Source organism: Chelonoidis abingdonii, chromosome 2 (genome assembly GCF_003597395.2).
Source record: "Chelonoidis abingdonii isolate Lonesome George chromosome 2, CheloAbing_2.0, whole genome shotgun sequence".
NCBI classification, from domain to species: Eukaryota; Metazoa; Chordata; order Testudines; family Testudinidae; genus Chelonoidis; species Chelonoidis abingdonii.
In genome coordinates, this window is record NC_133770.1 from 63,611,693 (window position 1) to 63,634,758 (window position 23,066).

The 23,066-nt window shown below is 38.6% G+C and overlaps 1 protein-coding gene across 1 annotated transcript in view; it reads right to left on the bottom strand.

Moving 5' to 3' along the window:
- LOC142046255 (rap guanine nucleotide exchange factor 5-like) overlaps positions 1-23,066 on the bottom strand; it is a 92,643-nt gene that overhangs the window by 35,671 nt on the left and 33,906 nt on the right. Inside the window, exons 8-9 of the mRNA XM_075061991.1 lie at positions 10,925-11,001; positions 3,754-3,879 (exon numbers count right to left, since the gene is read on the bottom strand). Coding sequence (XP_074918092.1) covers positions 3,754-3,879; positions 10,925-11,001 — 203 coding nt within the window. The remainder of the gene's footprint in view (positions 1-3,753; positions 3,880-10,924; positions 11,002-23,066) is intronic.

The following is a 23,066-nucleotide window of genomic DNA, read 5'->3' on the forward strand; positions in this document are numbered from 1 at the left end:
CCCTCTCATTAGGTCTACTGTTGTAGTAGCATTCCATCAATTCCAGGTTCTCTTGTCTCATCCATGAATGGTTTACACACACACACACACACCTCTGCCCCTGGAAATTTCCATTACATGCATCCAACGAAGTGGGTATTCACCCATGAAAGCTCATGCTCCAAAATGTCTGTTAGTCTATAAGGTGCCACAGGATTCTCTGTTGCTTTTAGAGATCCAGACTAACATGGCTACCCCTCTGATACTAATCTCTAACATCTTACCTGCCATAACATTAGCAGGCACAACAGTCTCTTATTTGCCAGAAAGCCCAATCTACCCTATGTTCAACCATTTGTAGACTGACCAAAAACTCCATATCTACCATATCACCCACCTTTTAAATGTGAATCATAGATCCTGCTCTCCAAATGCATACCAGATTTACATCACCCTGACCATCCTAGACAATCAAGCCAAAGTTGACTGAGTACCTGAGTTACTAAAATAAGTTGAGGCCCTCTCCTTCCCAGAAAAGGATACATAAGAATCAGCACACATGTAGGATATATTACCTTAACATTTGCTGTCAATGATATTAAAAATTCCAGGGCTGTTTTAATCTTATGATAGCTCCATTAGATGTATCATTGCTGGCAATATGGAGTCACAATTAAGGTTGCCTATAAAAGTTTCACTACAGATTTCCTGACAAACATTTATTCTATGTGAAATATAAAATACTACTGTTTGAGTTAGGTTCCTTTTACTCAAGGTGTCTATATTTAAAATCTTAAAGTTTTCTTGTCTGTGTATCTTCCTATAGGATAATGAATGAGGATTCCATTCAGACTAAACATTCCACATAAGGAGAAAAATCCTTGATGTTAGAACTTGTTAGAAACAGTATCTTTTCTTCCAGCAACACAACAAACAATCTTTAGTAACAAACTCAAAAAGTTACACTGTCAGAGCCCCCTCAAAACATACAGTTCTGCTAACAGTGAAATTTCTGCTTAAAGATACATTTACAGCCAGGCTATCACAGTTTACTGTCTGCTGAAGAAATGAAATAAAAAGTGCTGGAAGAGGTGCATGGAAGACTGTATGTACATTTCAGGTATAGACAGAACACTTGTCATTTCAGAAGGGTAGGTCATCCATGAAAATAGAGTTGAGCACAGCAGGAGAGAAGGCTAATGGAAGATTCAGTGCAGTGATACTTACCGGTGTCTTGTTGAGAACACAGAGAACAATGCTAAAGTGAAAACTGAATTCCCTCAACTTTACTGTCTATATAGGTTACCCGTTAGAAATACACCCTAAGTAGTTGCTTAGAGAAAATCTATGTTTTTAAACAACATGACATGCACCTGGATGTATATTTAATGCACATTACTTTGTAAGAACAACAGATCCTGGTGTATATTTAATATTGTATGTTTCCTGATGTATGTTTCTTTAATATTTCAAATGAAAAGAGAGGCTGGGCAGTTCATCTGCTGTAAGTTTCGATGATGTCATCTTACTTAGGGCTAGATTCTAATCGTCCTTACTCACATTAAGTAATCCCTTACCTGGTGAGTAGTCCCACTAAAGCCAATTGGCTAGATGATTTCTTAGATTATATACCTACAAAGGTAAGTGAGAAAGCCCCTTACACCTCTGCATGGGCTACCTAGACCTAAGGTCTAGGCACAAAGGAGCAAGTGGACACTGTCCCCCCACTTCCTTCCCATGCCAGAGTGCCTAGACAGGGAATGGGCGCAGACTTGACTTCATCCCGTAACATGCCAGCAAGCAAACCAGCACAGTTGTCATAAGTAGCTGCTAATACAGGCCAGCAGTAAAATACCAAATTCTCATCCCTGGAGCAAGAGATGAACTGTGCTTCAGGAGGGAAGTCTCTGAGGGTATGTCTACCCTGCAATTAAATACTATGATGGGCTTGTGGGGCTCAGGTTAAGAGACTGTTTAATTGAGGTGTAGACATTCGGGCTCAGGCTGGGCTCTAGGATTCTGCAACGTGGGAGGGTCCCAGAGGTCAGTCTGCAGCCTTAGCCCTGGGGCCACGACACCCAGTCAGCTGGCAAAAGGCCAAATGTGAGTATTTTATTGCAGTGCAGACATACCCTGAGGCACAATTCTTCCCATTATACAGTTTACACACCCCACCCTTTGCTCTGGGCTCTAAAGGCACAATCTAGTCCAATAAAACTAATTGCAGAGAGTGGTACTACTCAACATGAATAAGGGCAGCTGTCTCAATGAGCTGAAGCAGCCACTCTGATAAAGTATGGCAGCATCTGCAAAATATGCAAAAAACTTTCAAAGAATAAAGTCTTAAGAAAAAGTTAGCACTTACACCCCTTTCCACTTTTAGAACTGTATTCTATTCTGCTGTGCACTGAAATCACTGACTCCAGTACGACAGCTGACATAGAACTGAGCATATGCCAGTAGACTGGCCAAAATCAGCAGCCAAGATACCACTGAACTTCTGAAATATCATTACCAAAAAGTATCTGGTCCTAAAACCTGTACTCTTGCTGCATAACCCTTAAAAACACAATTATAAACCTTTACTAGTATAAACTTGGACTTTCATAAGCTTCTAAATGTTCAATTGCTTTGCTAATGCAGTTTAAAGACAGGTGGAAATTTCTGCAGATGCCCACAGTTAGTGGATCCACCAAGGATCAGTTCAATTTGAGCCTGGCTAATTGCTGTCCTCCCTCAGATATGCCCATTGGTATAATTACATATTTAACTGCAAGAGACAGGAATGTACAGCCTATTGAACAGAACATAATCACATTCTCAGGTAAGATTTCATTTCTCCCTTTTGCTTCGTGGAACCCTTAAATTAGAGTTGATTGACTTCTCATGGGTCAGCTGAAAAATCATTCTTTGCTTAAGCAGAAGTTTTTTTGTACTGCAGAGTAAATAAAAATGGGGAAGACATGTATACTGCATTTCAGGACTTAAGAGGGTTGCATTATTTTTTTTTCCTCCTTCTTTAGAAGTTTTAAATTAATATGTGACCAAAACCAGTATCTCCCATCAAATGAAAACTAAACAAACAATCTGCAGCAGGAGGATAAAAAGGTTACATTGTACTATCAACAAAGCAGCTAGTATTTTAATGCATTTTCAGTCTACAGTTCTTATTTGAATAAATGATTTTAGAAGCAGTGAGCAGCAGATTGCTATTTTCTTCAGCTGAGTCAAAGGAAGTTTTGGTTGAATACACAATAATAATACAAAAAGAAACCATAAAAACTCACTATTTAAACGCAATTATAATTCATGTTGGAAAGTTCCCATTAATATTTTCTGTCAAAATATTATAGAAGCAGAATAATTTTCATTCAGGTGCTTTTTAAAAAGTAATGTACTTTAAGCATATACCCCTCAAAAAAATCTGAGAAATATATCTTTAAAAGAAGAGCATTTCACAAAAATGACTAACATTTTGTCAGAAAACACTCTGAAATCACTCCCCTTACTTGAGAGAAAATTGCTTCATACCTATTATAAGCTAGCAAGATTTATCAGTTATCATTAATGTTACTAAAATAATGATAAATATGCAAATTTTATTCCATTTTAATTTTGTGAATTTGAAGGAGGCCCATTTCACATGACAGAACAGATGTAGCTCAATGTGCAGTGGGATCTAAATCAATTTATTCATTTTTTATTTTAAGTTTACCACAAAGTAGAAAACATATTTCCTTTCCCTTCTAAATAAACAAATGAGAAATGTCTTACTTGTTCTGTCTTCTCTGGTTCTTTTCTATCCACCTGCAAAAACTGACAGTTTTCCCTTGCCAGCTTCTGGACTAGTTCAATCCGTCCAATGTCATCCCTTTCTTGAAGCTTGCACAAAACCCCTGCCTTGAGGGTTGGAGAAAGAGCAAATAAATATTTAAATCCACAATCCCAGGACATGACAGTGCCACAAGTTTTAACTTTACAATAAACACATCTTTTCTATCATGTTCGTTGTAATTCTGAGCCTTTTGTTGAACTTGAATAAAATAGTTGCTTCTTGGTAAACAGCACAAGAAGTTTTCAGGCACAGCTGATTTACCCTATGTACTGTATCTACATTAGGCAACTGAAGGCAGGGCTAGCTAAATCAACTGCTATTGTGTGTGACTGATATACTTGTATTTTGTTTGTTCCTGTCAACCTATTTCCTCTTACATAAGAGAACCACAGCAAGAGGTTAAAAACTCATGGGAAACTTAGCCAGGAACAGCCCTGGAAAAAAAAGGATGGAGTGCAATAGAGTCATTCCTAAAAATAAAGTAGCAGAACCTCCCATTTCTCAAATGCTGCCACTTCTTTATGTATGTAAACTATAGCATTTAAAATAAGTTACACAAAATTAATTCCTCTGTTATAAAGGACGTAAATATAGTGTATTAATTAATTCTTAAATTCTGCTAAGGACAATCTGCATATGTTACAACTAGCACTAGTTATTTTAAACATAAAATACTACCAGTTACTCTAGCTGAGAACCATGGTGGTACTTATTTTGATGGTATTTTGTTTTGGCCTACAGCATTGGCATGTGTTTGTAAAAATGGCACATATATACGTAGGTTGTAAGCTCTCTGGGACACAGGCTGTCTTTGTGTTGTGTTTGTACAGCATATAGCACAATGGGTCCTGGTCCTTGAATGAGGCTCCTAGACATTACGATAATACAAATAAATAATAAATAAATAATAATAATAAATAATAATGAAGGCATAGACACACTCTGCACACAGACATTTTAAACACATGGCTACCCTGAGACCTCACATGAGCCCTCACTGTAAAATATTATCTATCATCATCTACCTCTATGGTACATGTTGCTTACTGCAAAATCAGTGGCCAATCACATCTATCACCATCCATGACTTGATCACACACAGGCCCTCTGACTTTACTTGCGTAATTCAGACCTGGCTGGATGACAGCGGAGGACCGTTATTAGCCCAGATGTTTCCTGATGGATATCAGCATGAACCTAGGGAAGTTCAGAGAGGGGATGTGCAAAGATGGGAGGTTGCAGGAAGGGAAGGAAAATGAGCTTTTTACATTGTATAAAAGGCAGCCTGAAAGATGTGCGGTGGGAAAGGACAGGTTTAAACACAGAAAACCCACAACCCTGTCCTCTCTCATGTGTGTAAACTGAATTTATCTTAATCTCTATGGCAATTGGAGAACTACGAAGATTACAATATCACAAGAAACAAGAGAGACTGAAAGCTGATGAACAGAGGGAGAGATTTATATTCAGAATATTTTAAAATCTGATTTTTTTGTGGTTTTGTTAACACCTATTTGACTCCAGTGCCTAACGAACAATGTCTTTGTTAAAGATTCATCATTTAAGATGCGACAGCCCAAAGGGCTCTCTCCCTCCCTCCCTCCACCTCCTTAAAAAAAAAAAAAAGCCCACTAAACACTCTTCAGGCCTTTTTATATGGCATAAAGAAGCAAAAGATTTTAAATATCCTTGGAGGTCACTTTCTAATACAGGACATGCTCCACTCTAAAAATGGATTCGGAAGAACAGAACATCTTTTATGCAGTATATTTGCGGGGCCTCTGAAAGAAGATAGTGAGGCAGCTAGGCTTGCAGTGCCATCAATATGCTTATGACTCAGAGCTACATGTCTCTTTTCATCTGAGATGGATGATGCAGTCTCACAGCTTCAGGTAGTAGCCAAGATTAGAGCCTTGATGACAGCTGTCTGTCTGAAGCTCATTCCAGACAAGATGGAAGTTACATTGTTCAGCTGGGGGAAACATCAGAAGGAAGCAGTGGCGGTAACATCTCTACCCCTTTAATACACCCTTACTTTTGATAACAAGGTGCACAGTCTAGGCTTCCTACTGATTTCATGGCTGTCTTTTTGATAAAGTAGAAGCAGTAGACAAGAGTGCTTTTTTCATCTACTTTTGTCAATACAACTTTGACCCTTCATCTTGGAACTGCTCTCACCAGCATCTTCATGCCTTTCCCATCTGCAGTTTAGATGACTGTAATACATTATGGCTGGACCACTTGGAGATTACAGCTAATGCAACGCATGTCTGACCCCTTACTTAGTAGTGATTCTAGCAGAGTGCATGACATCTATGCTCCATAGTCCACATTGCCTGTCAACCTAGGTACAATTAAAAAATGACCTATAAAGCCATGTAAGGTTCGAACCAGACTCCTTAAAGGCAGTCTCCTCATGCTTTTTATGTTCCATTCCAACAACTGAGATCACCGGAGGGGCCCAAGATAAAAGTCTCGATATTTAAAATGTCTATGGATTGAGGCAGGACATTTTTAATGAAGGACACAATATAAATGCGATGCCCCCTCAATGACTCAACAAATGTTTTTTGATCTTCAGCACATGATGCAAGCCTTCAGGATTTGTTAAAAAAAATAAAATAAAAAATTGAGGGAGTAATTAGGAGGCAGGGAGGATTACTCCTTTTTTCTATTAATCCCTTACAAAGACGGTGCTAGCCCACTAGGGGCATTAACGGGAACTAATATATACTAAAAAAGGGAATAGCGGGCCCCCTTGAGTTACTCAGGGCCCTAAGCAATTGTTTAGTCACTTTATGGCTAGTGCTTGCACTGATCCTTTAACTGACATTCACACACTTTGTTAATTGCTAGCATGGTTTCTACTCCGTAAACATGTTTAGACCCTATGGAAACTACACTCATAAATAAAACAGACATTAACACTCACACACATACACAGTATGAACACTTCAACATTAAAGATAAACTAAGACTTTAAATTATCCAAATAAAGAGAAAAGAGTTTAATTCACAATTTTGCCCTCTGATATATCAGTGTAATTCCCATCGAAGTCAAAATTGCTGTCTGAAGTGACAATCAATCCCACAACGTTCAAGTGGAAAGAGCATCTTGGAAGAAGAAAAAACGTGCCAAACTTCCCACCTTTTCTCAATGGAATAAAATAGAATAATTACCTCCTTCCTACATGTTTGAGCATAGTGAGATTAGAACCTGATCTTGTTACCTGATCTCGTTACATTTGCCACAGAAGCAGTCTTTGTTCACATAAGCAATTTCATAGGATTACATGGTCCAGTTCCAAATAATAGCCAAAAGGAAATAATGGATAGCTTATGAATTATTGTTCTTTTATTTAAAGTAGCAAGGCAAACACAATAAAATATATTTTACTCTGGTTTCAGCAAAAAAGAAAGACAACATTTAAAATCTCCCAGAGAAGTTGATGCATCATCCATGTTGGAAGTAGACAATATTTTAAAATTTAGCCTTAATATCATTGGTGTAATTAATGCCAGCTATAATATAAAGGGCTAAATATTTTTTTCATAATTAAAACAGAAGGTACAAAACCCCCATTTGTCATTGTGATTTCTCCAATTATTCTGACTTTCTATAATACATGGAATAATTTTTCTGTTAACTAATGTAAGAATCCATCTAGGTCAACTAATTAAATTATTCTGATAGCTTCTGAAAGCCGGTTATGAGGACAGAATAAGATTTTAATATTCCTGGTCATTTTCACTTGTCAATATAAATTTATTTTCCACACAATATGTTTAATGCTGCTAAGCAAAAGGAGTAAAGGCCAGCCTTCCTATCTGCAAGTGAAATTTGCACCTGCATTCTGTATCTACAAAAACAAAAACAAAAACACAAAAACAAAAACAGCCTCTGGGTCAAAGGGGTATGGCTACACTGGCACTTTACAGCGCTGCAAATTTCGCGCTCAGGGATGTGAAAAACACCCCCCCCCCGAGCGCTGCAAGATACAGCGCTGTAAAGCCTCAGTGTAATCAGTGCCGCAGCGCTGGGAGCGCGGCTCCCAGCATTGCAAGCTACACCCGTAGAGGATGTGGTTTACGTGCAGCACTAGGAGAGCTCTCTCCCAGTGCTGGCGCTCCGACCAAACTCACACTTCAAAGCTTTCAAGTGTAGCCATACCCTAAACCTTGATGCTTAGTCCTCTAACAGGTAGCTAGAGATGCAAGTACTGAGAATTGCACCCACAATTTACTTGCATGCAAATTGCACAGGTGTGAGTTATACCTGATTTTAGTTTAATTAATATCACAAGAACGTAAGCTTTATATTAAGCTCAATGCTGTTCATGGCACAAAATTATTATAATTAAAAGGTGTGTATTTAATTTTCAAAATAGCACAAGAGATTTCACTGTCCCTCCTTATACAAAAGGAAATCAGTTAGTCACTACTGTGGTTTGAAAAGCAAAGATGTTGACTCTACAATATTTGTTCCAAAATGTACCCTGGAAAATATTCCCTAGTGAAAAGCAATAACACTAAAATTAATAAGATAGAAATGAGATGGAGGTGAAATAGGAGATTTCTAGATGGATAGGAAGGCATATCATTTTCATCACACTCAATTTTAAAAGTCACAGGGCATGATCCTCCTCACTCTGACATCAGTGCAGTGTAACTTCATAGATTTCACTGGAGTTACTCCTGATGTACACCACCACAGGAGCAGAATCAACTCACCCCCCTCTCCCATTACCGTACTTCTGAATTTTGCATTACAATCACTGACTCTTTACATCTCTCCTACAAACAATGCCATTACTACAGTTTTCAATGTTGTCAACTTGCAGACTAAGAAGCCAATGCCCAACTCCAGCAAACATTTCTGCTTATGTGAGTAATATGCAAAATGTATAGTCCCACTGAACTAAAAAGTGACTACAAGTGCTTAAAGCTTAAATAACTGCATAAGTGCGTAAATAAGAGTAATAGCAATGTCTGCTCTTTAAGGACTATCCACTAGCTCTGTTATTACCACACTTATTGTACATCAATCATTTATTTGTTTAATTGTGAACATGCTTTATAATGTTTGTCAAACTTGGAAGTAGGTTTGCACTCAAGCATAAACTGGGTGAATTGAATTGTATGTAGTGCCATTAAATTGTTATTGTTTTTTTATAATCTCTTCACGTAATCTTATTAGCTTGCTGTTTATTAGCTTTTAGCATGCATAATGACTTTATTTTTGAAATCTTTGTTAAAAACTTAAGTGAACATTCATATAAATTAATTCTGATAACAAAGCAAAATCAGACAGAAATACACAGAGATGCACACTGACGCTGAAGTTTTGGTGTCAGAATTTCACCCTGGGTCTTTTCCCTTAATCTCTAATATACTCTTTTGCTTTAAGATGCCTAGCCTCCTCCTCTCACAGATGTGAAATAGGAATAAAAGAACAGGGTAACAGACATGCATGCTATGGAATTCCATGCTATAGTGGACATACTAGAACACTGAACATGTTGAAGAATTTAAAATTTCCTTTAAAAAAATAATGCTTAGCCCATCTACTTTTAATATTTGGAGTTTATATGCTATTGTGATGGGAAATCTAGAAATGCCATCTCTAATAGACACATTATTTCAGATTCTGCACTAGTGCAGAAAGGTCTTCTGGGATATGTCTACACTGCAATGAAAAACCTCTGGCACCAAGTCTCAGAGTGCATATTGTGAAAGTAGAATGAATTATATTGTAAGAATAGAAAGATTTAAAGAAATGCTGTCTGTACCTTTAAGCAAAATTGTTGGAATGTTGCAATCCAGGTGTCAGGAATACAGACATTAACGTAGAACAGTTGCACCGTTTAAGGGCAATTGGTGAAGTATTAGCCTTAGATCGATAAGAGTTAGTAAGGAAGTGGGATATGCATGCTGTGCCCCAGGTGATTTTTACTGTTTTTGCTTTCTTTGTCCCTTTGTCTAATTCCCGCTCTTTTATCTGTATAAATAAGACTGTTGAGGCCTTTTGCATGGCTGCTCACATTATCTGGGTGTATTAGCAGAGCGCTGTGCTAATAAAACAGAGTGGTCTTACAAACTGTGAGTCCTGAGTCTAACTTTGACAATTTCCAGTTGACTTGGGCTCCCAGGGCTCCAGCTGCTCATCTAAAAATTGCAGTGTAAATTACCTTACTTGGGCTATGTCTAGGCACCAAGACCCTCCCTCCTGGCATGATTTCAAGAGCCTGGACTCCAGACCTAATGAGAATGTCTACATTGCTATTTTTAGCCCTGCAGCCTAACAAGGCCAAGTCAATTGATCCCGGCTCTGAAACTTGATGCTGCAGGTTTGTCTTTGCTGTGTAGATGTACCCCCTGAGTCTGAGCTTTCTGGTCCTTTAGTAGGAGTTTGGCAGTCAGGGTAAGACAGGATATCTAATAAAACAGCAAGATATGGGTGGAGGAGGAGGAGAAAGGATGGTAATTTGGGGAAATTGGATAATATTAAAAAGATGATGATCTGGGTATATTAGCAGATCTCTATGATCCCTAACACCCCTTAAGCTTAGGGCTAGAAGCTGAGGGAAAAAAAAAAAAAAAAAAAAAAAAGAGACAGATAGAAAGACAAGGCTGGGAGAAATAAGTCAATGTAGATCTTAATAACTTAGCTATATTTACATATAGTATTTTGAGTGCCCAAGGGTTTAAAACCTCAAAGATAGGTCAATAAAAAGGTCTTCAGAATCCACACTGACTTACAGTTATTAAAATTCCATCAGCATGCCACATGCACATACCACTTAGAAACAAATACAATTTGAAAATAAAAAGAGGGATACAGGGTATTTTTTATGTAGAAAGTCAGAATTGAGATGTGATCTAAGAACATCTTTCCAACTTCAAGATCACAAGTTTCATTCCCAATGTGATCAGTCTAGTGTAAATAACTACGGGAGGCAAAAATCTAGCACAGTTTCGGTCTCATACATGCTGCCTACTTAGAACATAGGCAGAGGTCCATGTTCCCATGCTAAAGACCCAAAAAAGGGGAATCTTCAACTTATTGGTTTGAAAAAAAACCCCTCAAATATATTATTTTTATACATTTACCTGTGCATCAGAAGCATATTTGAATTCTTCTGGCCCTTTTGGTTCCTGGTTACTGTTTTCTTCGTTTTGATGAACTGCTAAAACAAAACCGGAGGGTACTGAAATCAGGCAGGTTTAAATCACAATGATATACACAGTATCATGATCCAAGTGAGAAGGAACAAGAAAAGTCAGGAGAGCAGAGCTGTTATCCTAGCTTTCTCATTAACTCGAGATCTTGGACAAATCACTCCCCGTGTCTTACTTTTTCTAGCCTGTAAAATTTATATGAAAAGTACTAATTATTCATACTAATAAATAATATTAATAAGTTGTTTTGGACAAATGGTGGGTTTTAAGGAAAAAGAATCTTTTCTAAGAAATAAAATGTAAGGCTTGGTGATTCATAAAGAACAATATTAAAAAGTTAATGCCTTTGCTTTCATTAGATTGATGATGGTCAATTTTGACAGAATGAAGTAAGCAGACATATCCCTCACCTCACTTTTTGGAAAGTTCTGTGTAAACAAAATAATCTCAATCTTTTAATACCAAAGACCACCGCTTTTCATCAAAATAATCACAGAAATAATAGTTGCAGAGATGAGCATTTTGAAGGTTATTTTCCACTAGTTTTAGCTCAATTAACACTGTTAAACACCAGTAAATTGTGCCAGAACAAAGCTGCAAGCCAATATTTCTGATTTAAGCAAAAATAAATTTACTAGGTTGAATGCAGTTTCTGGCCCATAGGAGCTGTGGAGTCAGTGCTGAGGCCGGGGCGGGAGCAGCATGCAGAACTGCTTGCCATGCCTCCACCTAGGAGCAGCCATGACAAATCACTGCTTGTGGGGATCTGAGGTGAGTGCCCCTCCCCCCGCCCCAATTTGGCACTCCAAGTTCCCTCCCACACCCAAACCCCCACCCATAACCAGCATTTTTCACTTACCAGCAAACCCCTTCCCCCCCAGTCCCTCAACATGCTGGATGAAACAGCTTTTACTGTATTTAACTCAAGGATATGCCTATACTTAAACTGCTACCACAGCACAGCTGCAGCTTTGCCACTGTAGAGTGTCAGACACTCACCACAACGACAGAAGTTTTCCTGTCCCGCTGTAGCTAATCCACCTTCCCGAGAGGCAGTAGCCAAATCAATGGAAGAATTTTACCATTGACCTATCACTGTCTACACTGCGGGTTAAGTCTGCTTAGCTACATCACTCATGGATGTGGATTTTTCACACCCATGGGTGACGCAGCTGGGCCGACCTAACTTTTTAGTGTAGACTTAGCCTTTAGGCCTGTCTTTACAAAGAGTTATTCAGACCTTTGCTCCTAATGTAGACCTTTACTAGTAATGGAGTACATTTGGTGTATATACCATACTTGCAAAGCACACCTAGTGTGCATGCAGCTTATATGGACAAAACTGCACTTTGTACCAGAAACTAACCCGACTCCACGAGCAAACCAAATTATACTGGTAAAAGCAGTTTTGTTGGTATAACTGCATCTAAACTAGAGACTTCTGCCAGCCATAGCTACATCAGTCACAAATCCCACCTTTTCACATCTCTGAACCATAGGTGAACATATTTTTTTCCAATCACTCTTACAAACTCCTCAACATCAAACTGTATAATTGGAGGGTTTATCAACCCTTAACTACAGCTTCATCATGATTTGTGCATGAAAAAGTTACTGCATATTCCACCTATAAACATTTAAAAAAGCAAGATCAGTCTCTTAGAAATATCACTGTATAACTCAGAAAATTCTATGTGTATAAATTAGTTCTCACACTCTCAGGAAAGAAGTGCACACAACCACACAGTGCTTCTGTGCTGATATAAGAACCCATGAACATCCCCTTGAACTCAAACACATAAAACAAAATATGGCTGTATAATGGTATAGGCTGGTGCCCTAATTGGCTTGGGTATGTAGCTGAATTTCAGTCATAAAATGAAAAAAATTAGGCAATAATTTCCCCCTTTCATTAACTTTACATTAAAAAAAAAAAAAAAAAAGCTTTGACACTAAAAATTCAGCTGCAGCAAAGAGACTAGAGAGTAAGGGTGGGATGGGAAAAAGCTTCCCACGCAAATGTTGATTCTGGGACAGTTCCTGAAGTGTGACATGCATATAAAAATCTGCAAATTCTGGAACCAGGCCAGCCACTTCCTTCTATGCCAGTATAAACTCTGCTTCTCTGTTCACAATATATGTAGTCCAGACCAGAGGAAAAGTTCTCTTATAAAATAGTTGTAAGAATGAAGGACAACAGTTTATTAAATCCATACATATCTGATTGCTACACAAACAATATCAAAGGTTTGCAACTAGAGGCAGCAAACCCCGCAAACAAATGTACAGTAACCAATCCCTTTCTACCTACAGCTTTTCCTCTCTTTTAACCTATAGGAAAGGTCACTGTGAATGAAAAAGTGAAGATGTTAAATGAGCATTAGCTTGCTAAAGTGCAGTTCAGAAGTGGCTATTTGCAAATTAGTTTAAGGAGTTCAGAAAGTTGACTTTAATGGTCACCAGGTCATGGCTTGATTTAATTTCCTTGCTCCCCTGTGGACTATAGCAGGGATCTTTCCAATAGTGGGAGTAGATAATTCTTCTAAGAGAGATAGTGGGTATTTTCGTGCAAAGGGGATTATCATTCTTGCTAAGCAAGGTTTACTTAATTTCTTTTGGCCGTTTTAGAGAGAAATAACTTACTTTAACCTTAACGGAATATTCACTTAGATGCACAATAATCATGTATCATTCATATGGCTGAAATTAAAGTTGGGTCAGCACTTCCATTTTAAATACCTGTCTTCCAAGGGTCTACCAATCATCCAGAGAAATCAGTTCTGGGCTGAAACTTGGCATGTAAAATATCAACACAGAGGATCTTCTGGTTTGTTTTTTGTTTATTTTTTTTTTTTCAATTAACTGTTTGATTTTTGGCCAGAGGCATTAGGAAGAAAAAATAGCAAGCTATTACTTTTTCTACAGACTTCAAAACACACTTGTAACCTATTGTAGGTCAGAGATGAGTCAAAGCAAGAATCATTTATCTTTGTCAAGGGCTCCAGAATGGGGGTGGGGGCAGGAGGCCACCACCACATCACTTTTAAAAATGGAAGGGCTATGCCCTCCCACTTTTTATGGGCTGTAACAGCAAGCGATGGGGAGGGGGCAACAGGGAGCAGGCAGGGTCTTGGGAAGAGGTGGGGCAGCACCAAGGTGGGGAGAAGGAGCAGTGCAAGGGCGGGGACTCGGGGAGAAGGGGTGACGTGAGGGCAGGGCCATAGTTCTCACATCAGTGGCCCCCTCTCCCACTTTTTAGAAAGCTTCTGCCGGTCCTGATGTCAGTCAACCTGTCCCATCTGTCCCCATACTCTGTTTTCTTCCCCCAGACATACAAACATTGGCAATTTAGAGCTACTTGAAGCGGCATTTAAACTGCCCTTAATTTTTCAAAATGTATGCAGTGTTGTTGTAGATGTGTCTGACCCAGAATATTGGAGACACACACGATGGGAGAAATAATATCTTATTGGACCAAATTCTTTTGCCTCTCTCACCAATGGAGTTTGTTCCAATAAAAGATATTATATCAGCCATCTCATCGCCTTAATTTTTCAAAAGCAAAACTCTGGCCAGTAAGATTTGCAAACCTAAGACCATTCCAAATTTTTTTTCCCCCAACCATGTCTGTCCTATATTCTAACAAAGATATTCCCTAAGAGAGGATAAGGCATTCTGTGTGCCAACACTACCACTAGTGCTCCCTAATTTCTGTTGTTCCTCCTGTTTCACTTTGGTTAAAAGTTTGCTACATTGGACCATTACAAGAATCTTAGTTTTGAATGGCTGGAAACTGAGGATCAAATTTTCAGCTAACATCAAACCAGATGCTTCCAGGCTTCCAAGTTCTGTGCATGCAAAAATCTGCTTTTTGCAAGTGCAAACTGTTAGATATCTAATTACCTGATCTGTGCATTCTAATGACTGTGGGTTCCTTACACATTGATGGCTGAGCACAAAAACTTGCAGCCACAATTTCACAGGACAATTTTAAAAATTTGGACCTGAAAGCTGATGGGTTACACCATAAGGAGCATGACCTAGTATCTTCTGTCCTTCCAAAATTGTCAGCATGAGCTGCTGGGTACTAACTGTGATGCTATCCAGGACAGTGAGTCACCTTGTTATCTCCCACCACAATTTCCAGCTTGAGAGAGATTTGCTTGTGCTTAACTGGGTGTCAGCTCCCTGACACCATCAACCTGTGAGCCACCCAAGCATTTTCCCCTAAGCTATGTCACGCCTTACCCTTGCCATGCAGTTTAACAATAGGTGCATTCCAGTCCTCGAGTCCCTTTGAAGTATTCCCCTGTAGTATCTAGCCCCTTATCCACTGAAGACTCTCAGAAATAAGAGGTCTACTGGCCCAAGGGATCAGTGTACAAACCACCCTGTATGATTCAACTCTGGATCAGCCTCTAGCTTAACACCACAGCACTGAGATATATTTATAACAATAAGTTTATCATCAAAGATTCAAGAAATAGTGCATACGCATAATGGAAACAAAAGGATTGCATACAAAACAAAACCACAACATGCTTTCTAGGGAGATGAAACTATTATGCTAGCCTCCTTTGTAATGAAGTTTATCTCACCCAAAGCCTTTTGCAGCATTTTCAACTTAAGGCTGGTTGTGATCCCATTTTCATGAAAGTAAATGCACTACTCATTTATTTCACAGGCTCAAGATAAAGGGGTGTCTTCCTTGCCTCTTTCTTACATCCCCCAAAGTTCATTGTCCATACCTGGAGTCAGGATAATCCTCTGTAGTTTATTCTCTGGTAAAATGCCTCCCTGTTGATTTCACATCCCAGTGTTAACTTCATATGTAAATAACTCTCCATTATTTTGGCTTAAAATTCTTAATTTATATGCCAACAGACACGGGTGAAAAAATTATTTTATATGACAAAACTTATTTGTCATCTCTTTCTTGATACAGACTTTAGTGCATATTTTCAGTACGTCTACATAAACATAATTCCTTGCATAGTATCTGTACATACATTTCACAATCATGTTAATGACCAGTGTGATCGTGGTTTTCATTTAAGACCTGGCATGACATTCTTAGATGAATCAGAGTGTACATATTAGAATCAGGATATTCTTGTAAACCCCTTGCCACCTAGCACTGTGGGTTTCATGGGTCACGCTAACATCTTAATGGATAGGGTTCACATAGGCTGCCCTCACTGTAAAGGCGTCAAAATATGCTAGGTATTTTACTGCTTTTAAAACTGAAATTAATATGGACACAGATTTGGGGAAAAAACAAATTTTAAAATGTCAAAGCTGCCCCTCTTAAAAAGTAGATATTCATAAAAACACTATTCTGCATAAGTCATAACATGCATGTGAATTTTTAATATCAAACATTTGTGCATATGATGTGGCAACTCCAAGTTCCCATTTCGTCATTAATTAGTACATATTACCACAGCTTCGCAGCACTCCAGACTATCTGGTTTCCAGACTTATTTCATTGTTGGGAGAAAAATGGCTTTAAGTCACCTGTCCTTTCCCTTGATCCTGGAGCCAATTCACACAAGGCTAGACCCATAGCATGAGCTGGAACAGCCCTGAAATTGTTCTGATTTAAACTAGCCATACACAGTTAGAGATTACTGGGGCACAGACATACCCTGGCCCAAGACAGTCTGCACCAGCAGCCAAGAAGGGGCACAGTCCAGCAGCCGATACACCACTTGAGGAAACCTCCAATGGCAGGGGAATCCTCTAATGGTAGGATGAACTGGAAGTAGGGTTGCTTGTATTATTAAAGCAGTGCAAAAGTAGACAGAACACATTGGAAGATTTAAGCAACTGGGAAAGGGGTGGATGATATGCACAATTCCAGATATCAAGTAGAGTTAGGGGTATTTAATTTTAAAACACAGAGACAATATAAAGGATGGAAGGGATGGAAGGATGGATAGACAAGCACAGAATAAAAATAGATATACTTTCATTTTTAATAATCAGTTTTATTTAAACAGTGGCAACTCTTTACTGGGCATAATCATCTTTCCATGTACAGAGTGAAAAGAACCATGGAAATCTGCATGCGTGGAGCAATCTATGGAACCCATGGCATTCAGCTCTTCCCAGAGGTATGGCTGTATTGTGCAGCAACCCAGCTTGCTTGCTTTTTTAATAAAAGAAGTTTCTAATTGCAACCAGTTCCCTTCTGGGTTGCAAAGATAACCTTCACAATACAAACCAATGCAATATCGTCATTCCGATTCAGCAGCCAGCCAGCCTGGAACAATAACACCAGGAGAGGTGTGAATTTCCTCCATTTGGCTTAGTAACGTATTAACTTTGATGGCTAATTATTTAAATGTTTACCTGTAACTGCCATCACTATTACTAGCATCTCAGAATATTTGGCATTTTTCTTAAATCCTCAGCTCCTGGAGACAAGCAAAGATGGGGATATCTCATCTTTCATTATAAAAAAAATTCTAGCTCTCATGTTTGCAGAGAAAAGCTTGAAAATGTAACATAAGTGCACTCTAGAGGCTCAAAAATCAGAACCCACATTTATTTTTAGAAATCTCATGATTTCTAAGACAATTTCATGATTTTTTGAGGCCTGACTCATGATTGCAATATTGCTTGTTAATCTTTGGGTATGCTGCAAAGCCCATCTATTTACCCCAGGCATTGGTGGAGGGGACAACTGAGCTCAAGAGTGGCTTGGTTGCTATGGCAACTGTGAATGATCTGACTATATTATAATAGCTGCTGATGAATATTAATATTCCAGATGGGGATAATGAGCAGTCCATATTGACATTATTGTGGGAACTAAAGGCCAGATCCTCTAGTCTAGGTGAGCCATGCTTAGTGCCAAACTAGGGCAGAGGGAGAGAAAATCGGGGGAAAAGGAGGAGTAAAAGGTGGATTTAACCTTTTGCAGCACTCAGCTCTTGGGACTGATCTCAGCCAGTCCAAGACCCCTCCTGCATCTATCTTCCCAGTCATGCATATAGATATGAAGAAAATAAAATAAATAAATAAATGGTTGAACACCATGAAAATCCAAGAAGCTGTAATACAAGATACTGTCATAATCTCAGAGGGAAAAAAGCTCTTGAAAACAATCTGGCCACTTCTTCATTCACAGTAAATCTATGATCTATTCCCAGGAGTTACTGTAAATATGCAGTTTAGAAAACTCATGGTTAACATGGTTCTTGTCAAACAATACTGAAATTGCCTTTAAGCCTCTTCACTCTTCCCTGCTATTTATGCATGTACATATGCAAATTACTGTAGTCAATTTCCTTCCACCAAGTACCAGACATATCTCTGAAACAGTTGGCAGGCCCTTGGGAAAGTGCTGCCCAGACAGCTGTGCAATCAGCTGAGTAAATCAGCTAATTAAAAAAACAAAGAGATACATAAAAATTATTAAAGAAAGAAAGAATCCTGCTTAGAGCATCATTTGATAACTTTGTATCTAGGAATTCTCAGCAGGCACGGGACAGGATAGATGTGTTTGTAAATTGTGGATTGAACTCCTGCACTGATGATAATGATGTTAGTTCCTCCCAAACAGCGTTCTAAGGTGCTCTTAATATTTATAGTTTGTAATTTAAATCAATTTAAATATAAATTACTCCAGCCTTTTGTTTGTTTTAAAATGACACGGCCATGAAATGTAAGGTTGTCTTCACATCTCTGCTGTGCAAATGGTCATTAACTTTTGTTTGACCTTAGGTTTAGAACTAATATTAAAATTTGCACAGAAGGTACTCATTATGGTGGTCTAGTTTCCACAAAGAAAATAGTTCCCAAGGGTCTTAACGCTGGAAACCATTTCTCAGATCTCATATAGGAAACAGGATCTCCCTGTCCCCCCAAAACGCAATAATATTTCCTCTTATTCTGCAGTTTTATCAAGGAGCAGCAGATAATAGCTATAGTAGGACTCTGAAATCTAAACAGAGCAAAACCAGTGTCAGTAAAAGAGCAGAATGACAATATAAAAATGTAGACTTGGTTTGTCTGACACCACATTACAGATAGAACGGTTTATTAGTGTGCAGTTCCTCTCCACTGTAACTGAATGACCTCAACAGGGACAATATCTCAGTTTAGATAATTGTCAAACACAGGAACGCTGGCATCATAGGACCATTGTTATTGCAACAGTATAATATCATCCAGTATAGTAAATGATGTTCGGGAATTCACTCATATTAGAGAAATGGCTTCATTATGATTTTTACATGTATTGTATATCTGAGTTTTGTTTACCAGTACTTTCTGACTGTCCCGTCTCAGCTGAATTCTATGGTGAATTACTTACCATTTGCTCCACATTTGACTGCCCAAATTCCACATAATATGTTTGTGCTCTACAAAGACTTCATTTGAGAAAAACATACCTCTGGCTAAACAAGCTTGGCAGTTAATGCTTATTTTGTAATACAGACTCAGCTTACTGATCCATTTGGAATGTGTAAGTCTGATTCTTCATTGCCTTGCACCTTGTGTAGTTTACTGCACTGCAAAGTGAGTTAATTGCTTCCTGTGCACAAGTGTAAGATTTGCACAAATAAAAGATTCTACCTATTTCACTCAAGAAGCAAAGCAGTGAAGAATCAGGTGCAATAACTTTAAATAATCCCATACTGTTATAACTAAATAATTTTTACAGGAATGGGAGAGTCAGGGAAAATTCCTGTGTGTCCATATACTCTAAACATACCTGTCTAACCAGTACTATTAGCTTCTCATTCGCCTGAGCATTAAATTTAAACCCAGAGAACTCTGAACTGCACTGAATGCTACTGTATCTTAAAAAATAGTGTCACCTGACAACTACTGGAGCAGAATGCATTTTAGCAAAACTGTGGAAAGGTGGGGGAGAGATCATTAACTGCTGGACACAGACATGACCAACCCACACACAAAAATGCAGAAATCGGGCTTGCTTTTGGCTTACTTGACTTGTTGGCTAGTTTTTGGCTTGCAGCTTGTTTGACTTGTTGCTTTTTTTTTTTTTTTAAATCAGCTCCTGGCAAGCGGGGCAAGGGGAGGAAGAGAGTCAGGGGTGCACAGTGGGCCCGTCACAGTCCCAGACTACATGGCGGGGGAGGGATCTAGTCACAGAGTGTTGAGGTTCTTAGGGATTGGCTTGTTTTGGCCTTGTTTGAAATGGGATTAGTTGATTTTTGGCTTATTGTAAAAGTTGGCAATTGTGGATGAACACTGACATCTGCCAACAAGCAGAGAGAGATGGAAATGTTAGAACGAGAGTGAGCACACTGTAACAACTGGTGTGAGGTGAAAGACTGCTTTCTATTTCACATAAAGTGTTCTGCATGCTCAGTCTGAAATGAAATAAAGAGGATTCTGAGTGTTTGGAGAAGTCTCTGTGGGTTCCCACACCCTCATAAGTTCATTTGAGCGAATGCAATCAAATCATCCACCCAAGAACCTCTTTTTTGGACCAACACTGACTATACTTTAGTTCACAGTCAAAGAAGTTAAGGCCAGAAGGAACCACCCAAATCATACAGTCTGACCTCCTGAATATCACAGATCACCAAGGGCAGCCAGAACCCACATACTAAACCAAATAACTGAAACTAGACCAAGGTATTACAACCCTCAAGAGATTAAACTATTATGTGCCATAGGAAGAGAATAGGAGGAACTGAGGTGCACCAGTGCCCAAAGACCCTGCAATGGCAGGAAACTGATCAAAATGAACCTGGCAAGCGAGCTATGCCTCACACTGCGGAGGAAGATAAAAACTCCCCAAGGACACAAACAATCTGACCTTGGGGGAAAATTCCATCCCAGCCCCACATATGGCAATCAGTTAGACTCTGAGCATGTGATCAAGAACAGTCAGTTAAGCACCTGAGAGAAAGAATGCTCGGTTCCACCTCAGAGCCAACCCCGTTCAATGCCCCATCTCCAGCCGTGGCCATCTCTGATGCTTCAGAGAAAGGAGACAAAAAACATAACACACACACACCCCTAACACAAAATACTTCAGGGGAAAAAAATGTCTACCTCTGCAAATGACTGTCTGAAACCTTGAAACATGAGATGCAGTTCACTTTTGCCTACTCTGTGATGCTGTGTAGGCAATATGCGTCATACACATAATTTTATGTATTATTAATTTCTTATGCACAAATTCCTTATAAAATGTGCCAAAATAATTATCCCAGGATTTTCAAATTAATTGCAAGCTCAAATAAAACAGGACCAAATTCTTCCTTGGTGTAACTCCGCAGATTTCACTGAACTCACTAGAGCTCTCCTATGACTTTTTTAATCCCCTGAAATGATGTGTGTTTTACACGCTGTTAAATATACATAAGGGAAAAAACGGTGCAGCTTTGTTGTTTCAGTGTATGATAAATCTATCATGTGGTACCCAGTGGTTCTTTGTGCTCACAGCACAGCTATGGGTTGGAGTAATGCAGATGCAGCGCATTAAGGATATTAAGACGCTGATAGGAAGGAACACTTCATGTAAGCTTAACTGGATGATGCAAAGAGCTGAATTCTTTGGTACTAAAGGGAGCCCTGCCCAAACTTTGTGAACCAGAGGCAGGTCTACTGCAGTGCATGTCCCTTCCAGAATCATGCAGGAGCTTGGGTCAATCTAGTGCATGTTCTCTCCACTATACAAACAACTTTGGTGGTTTGAAAAGGCCATTTCAGACAAGACAATGATTCAGTAAGAACCATCAGAATGGAACACCAGACGGTGAAGGGGAGCTTAAGATAACACTAACAGTACCTACCTAAGGTGAGGTGCTCCTATGTCATTGTTTTGAAATGGTGCTGAATGTTACTCTGAAGTGAACATTTTTATGAGAATTCTGTTTTATCCCACACACACTTCTAAATTTGACCCTTGTATTTAAGAACCGAACATTTGAAGGAATTGAAAGGTAGAGTGAAATAAGGACCAGAACCTTATTTCACTCTATCTTTCTTATATATAAAGTCAGCCCACTGAAAAGACTCCTTTAAAAAAAACCCACATATAGATACCAAGGTCACAAGTTAAACCTTTTCTCATTTGTTCAAACTTTTCCAGTTTTCTCCACATGGCAATATGTACACCATAGTCACCATATGTCACTGCTATTTTGTTCCATAAAGTGGAATACATTTTTTCAATCCTCACAGACTTTCAGCTACATAAAAAAGCCAAAATGAACCAGGTTAATTTCACACTGCAGGTTTTGCGTCTGTCTTCAGCTTTCAAGGTACCATGGCTTGCAAAAGTATAAATTCAAAAGGAATTTAAAGTGTTTCAGGGCTAAGCACATACACTGAAGTTTTCATATTCTGTGCATTGATCTTTGGTCATCTATTTTGGCCAATATCCTTTACCTCATTTTGAAAATAGATAGGTGAAAATCTGCTTGAAGTTGATGATTTGTGTGTCCTATACAATGTCCAGCTCACAGTCTGTGTTTAACAAGTAAACACAAAAATTACATGACAGATTATTTACATAACACCATTATGTTCTTATAACATGAAAATTCTCTTATAAACTCTTGAGGAAAGAGACTGTCTCTTTCAATTTTTGAAAAACAGAACATTATGGGAGCTACCAGCAACTAAAATAATCTAAATAAATTAATATTTCAAAACACCAACATTCCTGTAATTTAAGGCTGAGAAAGGTCCTGCTCTAGTTACTGGATTCCCTAAGACGACTCCAGTCTCTCCAAGGAAAACAAGACTTAATTCATCTAACAATTTCTAAAGTTAATAGGAACAACAGCAACTGTCATGCATGCTTTATATACCACAAAGAAGAGCACAAAAACATTTTTTCCCTTGCAAGGCATCTTTAAAATGAGTTTTATTCTAATCAAATAAAACTGTAACAACGGTGTCTGGGCACTGTAATGTTGCTGAGATATTCAGCTGCTTCAGGAGTGGTGAAACTTATTCTTCCTTTTTTGATTTCAAAGATATTGGCTTAAAACACTGTGTGCAGAATTCCAAAATATCTATATTCTTGTACCATGTCAGTCACAAGGATATCTGAGCAACATACATATATTGAAAT